This window comes from Pterocles gutturalis, unplaced genomic scaffold (genome assembly GCF_000699245.1).
Source record: "Pterocles gutturalis isolate BGI_N339 unplaced genomic scaffold, ASM69924v1 scaffold251, whole genome shotgun sequence".
In the NCBI taxonomy this organism is placed as follows: Eukaryota; Metazoa; Chordata; class Aves; order Pterocliformes; family Pteroclidae; genus Pterocles; species Pterocles gutturalis.
In genome coordinates, this window is record NW_010105067.1 from 1 (window position 1) to 4,187 (window position 4,187).

General features: G+C 57.0%; 1 protein-coding gene across 1 annotated transcript; it reads right to left on the reverse strand.

The window, feature by feature from the left end:
• Positions 1-2,027: 2,027 nt before the first annotated feature.
• Positions 2,028-3,698, reverse strand: LOC104459523 (pyrroline-5-carboxylate reductase 2-like). Its single transcript, XM_010087224.1, is given in 5 exon segments — positions 2,028-2,247; positions 2,347-2,396; positions 2,398-2,532; positions 2,911-3,003; positions 3,480-3,698. Coding segments are annotated over 5 exon segments (618 nt in total). The 5' UTR covers positions 3,660-3,698; the 3' UTR covers positions 2,028-2,087.
• Between the last annotated feature and the right edge of the window lie 489 nt (positions 3,699-4,187).

Below are 4,187 nucleotides of genomic sequence, written 5' to 3' on the forward strand. Positions count from 1 at the left end.
CCTGTGGTAACCAGCTCAGTCACAGGTCTACAAGCATCTCAGAAGTTCATCCGTAGCTCTGCCCCTCGATGGTTACCTCTGGGGCAGCCCACAAGCCTCCCCGCGGAGGGGCTCCAGCTCAGCCGTCCTACCTGTCATTCTGCACCCAACTTCATCAGCCGAGTGGAAACCCCTCTGCCACACCCCCTCTCATTCTGCACCTGCCAGTACATGAGCCATCTCACTTCCAGCCTGGCCTGTCTGCGCGGGGCATGCACAGCTTGAGTGGGAAATGCAGGAACAGGCAACACCCGCTCACCTCCCATGGAATCTCGTACACAGCGGCAAAACTGCTAGAAAGCCGAAACTGTCAGGACACTCAGCCTTTCCTCCTTCTCATCTCTGAAAAGTGGCAGCACAGGGCCCCAGATCAGCTTTTGTGCTGTGGCTCAGGAGCCATGGGGGACAAGGAGGAACAGGTTGATGCACTGCCCAGTCCCACCCCAGACCCCCATCCTCCAAGGCAGGTTGGCAGCACACCCTGAGTGCTCTCGCTGCGGGCAGCAAGGGCCCAGCAGCGCTGCCAGAGGCGAGATACACCCACTGCAAACAGCTGGGATGAGCCACAGGACTGTCAGAGAAGGATTTTATTATATAAAGAGGGAAGAGGAGCAACCATCTGTCAGGGCTATAGGGTCACACCCTCTACCAGCCGAAAGCCTCACACTAAAAGCACTGTAACATTACTAGCACCTTTGGCAGCCTCCGCATTGATACCAAAATGCTTTTCCTGCATCACCTGCAGGTCCAGGATTCCTCAGGAGATAATAAACCCATCTTAGGTGTCTGCCTTTCACCAGCACTCCCCAATATACCCCAAGGCAGAATACCGTACAACAGCTACCCACCCAGACCACTCCATCCCCTCCAGCCTGTGGCTCCCACAGCAGCCCTGTAGGAGTGGCGTGGGGGCAGCTGGCAATGCTTTCTGCAGTTTTCTGGCTTGGGACAGGACTTGGGCTCTGGGAGAAAAGCAGAGAGGCAAGGAGGCCAGACAGGGACATTGTCTACAACGAAATCACAGAAGGCAGCAGACACAATCTTCTCTTTGCTGCTGTCTGTGGCTGGCTCGCAAGACTGTACCTGCAGGAAAGGTTAACGGTCCTTCTAGGCAATGGGCTGTGACCCACCGTCTGTCTGATGGGCGTTGGTCCCTCCTGCCCTTTGATCCCACAGCCCCTGTTCCCCCCCGAACCTCTTCTGTGTCAAGGGACTGACTTTCCTCCTTGGTCTTACGCAGGACAAGCTGGGGGAGATGGGACAAGATCGGAGCCACCAGCCAGACCAGGTGACTCAGTTTCTCTGCCCACAGAGAGCACAAAGAGGTGTCAGAGGGAAAAGGGAACACTCACTGCCCCTCCACCTGCCCAGCCACCCAAGCCAGGCTGGCAGCACAGGAGGGACAGGGAGAGCAGTCCACAGGTCCCCAAACCAGAGAAGAGAGAAGGGGCAGCCACCAAAGAGCAATGGAGTGTGGCCCAGGGGTTCACGCCATCTGTCTCTCGACGTCGAGGAAGATGGGAGATGAGCAGAGGCATTCTGGTCCCTTCTGAGAGGTGCTGTAGGGCCCAGCCTCTCACGCAGTACACAGCACGGCATCCGCGGCAGCACCTGCTCTAGCTAACAGACAGCAACAAGACACAAGCTCTGACAGCAGATGCAAGATGGGGCAAGAGGGATCCAGGCCTGGTCCACACCTTTGAAACCAAAACGCATTCTGAAACCTTTTACAAAATCCTGTTAGAAACCATTTCTGCACGGGACACCACGAACACTGCCCGAGTCCTGCGAGCATCCAGGGCTTCTGGACAAAGGATGCCCTTGATGACGCTCTGATGACAGCATCACCCCTGCCCAAGAGAACAGCAACGCCAGGGACAGTTTGCACCAACCCCACTACAGGCGAAAGACCCTCTTCTACAGCGCTGCACCGCCCCAGAGCTGCTGCAAGCCAAGAGCCAGGGACAGGGGACAGCAACATTCAGAGACAAAAAACAAGGGGCATCAAGGGGACTGATGTCCAGCACGGCCGGACTACAGCAGCCTGGTCAGTTCTTCTTGCTGCTGGGGCTCTTATTCACGAACAGACTGACTCTGCTGGCAGACGACACGGACAGAGAAGGAGACTCCAGCTTCACCTTATCCAGCAAAGTCTTCTTTATGGCTGCTGGGGAGATCTGCTCTTGGTCTGCCAAATGCTGCAGCTCCCTGCAACGGGGTGGTAGGAGAGAAAGACATAGCAAAAGGAAGAGAAAGGGAGTGGGGGGTTGAGTTTTGCAGGCCCTTTGGGACTGCCGGGGTGCCCACCTGGTCCGGATGCAGGAAGCCTCCACGGCATTGATCAGGAGGGAGCGGAAGCTTGATGGGGGGGGGGCGGAAGCCGCCGCTCTCCAGGAAGTGCAGAGCGTGGATGGTGGCTCCCCCGGGGGAGCAGACGTTGTCCTTCAGCTGACCGGGATGCTGCTCAGATTCCAACAGCATTTTGGCAGCACCCTGTAGCAAGGAAGAGAGAACAGCTGCCAGAGCTCTGGCCGAGGAACCGACTGTCCAGTGCTCCTGTTCTCCCTGCACAGAGCAGCCCCCAGCACTCACAGCGGGCAACCCAGGGCTCCCGCCCACGAGCCACAGATGGGCCACCCTGGCACTCTTCAGAGCCGAAAAGGCTCAGGGAGCAGCCCCAGCTCCCACAGCACCCCCAGCACCAGCAGACTGCTGCGGACACTCCCTGCATCCCCTCCCCGGGACCTGTGCGAGTCCAACCAAACGCGGTTTTAAAGTCGATGCAGCGAGAGGACTGAAATCGTTTCAAAGTGCAATGTGCTCCGCACAGAGCAGGCACAGGCTCGGCCGTGTTCCGGAGGAGATACTGACCAGCAGCGCCTGTGCTCCCAGCCGAACAGCCAGCCTGCGGGGAAGTCCCATCTTCACTCCCCCATCCGCCAGAGCATCCAGGGCGGTGAACGCCTGGGACCAGACAGAGGAAGAAGGTGACTGAAAGTCTCTACTCCAAGACTGATGTTCTCAGGGAGGAAAGAATCCAGGGCTCCAGGATCACACCGTGACTCCTGTCGCTTACAGACTTGACAGAAACCGGCCCCTTTACCGCACAGGGGCCATGCCAGGCTTCCCTCCCACTAGTTCCAGCTCAGGAGCGGGCGGAACGGGAGCAACTCAGCCCCTGGGTCATACTAACTACAGGCCCACGTTTTGCCACATGGACACGTGGACGCTGCACGCTGGCTACGGACTTCAGACTCATCCGACTGGAAATGGACCTCTGCTGTTGACCCAAACTGGTTATAAACTGGATACTGGGATTACGTGTCCCATCACGAATGTCAGTGATGAGAAAAACAAGAAATGACAAACTGAAGTTGCAAACTTTCACCGCACACAAAGCTCTCCCCAGGACTGTCCCAAGGTGAAGAAGCAGCACATACATATGCAGGGCCGCTGCCGCTGAGCCCCGTTACAGCATCTATCAGGTCCTCCTCCACCTCGGTGCAGAAGCCCACACTGGCCATCAGCTGTTCCAGGAGCTTCCCATCCTCCACATCCGCGTGAGTCCCGGTGGCATAGACTGTGGCACCTTCCCGGACAATCACAGGGGTGTTGGTCATGCACCTGATCACTTTCGGGGTGGGGCAGAAGGTAGAGAGTTTCTTAGGGCAGAAAATTATTGGACAGAAAGAAAGAAAGAAAGAAAGAAAGAAAGAAAGAAAGAAAGAAAAGCTTTAGTCATACTTGGCATACCAAAACGGCTGTGGCTGTCTAGGAAGGGATTCCCCAACACAAGCAGAGGGGAAAAGAGAGGCTCCTGTATCCCAGACTCCCTGCTTTGAGCCAAAGCGGACAAAACTGAAATGTGAACTCTTCAGTGGCACCAGCAAACAGGAAGCTGTGCAGAGCTGCTGTTGGGAGCAGCGCCCAAACACCTCAGACCCACAGCAACTCCCAGTCTCCAAATCAGCTTCTGCAGACCCTGAGCACACAGTCTGCAGAGATCCAGCGGAGACGACCCACCTCTGGAGGGAAACAAGGTCTGGCAGCGCCTCGTGGAGCTCCAGAGCTGGCACAGAGGCTCCTACAGCTTCTGTCGAGGACGCGCAAAGAGGACACAAAGCCACCATCCGGCTGCGGCCGGAGCC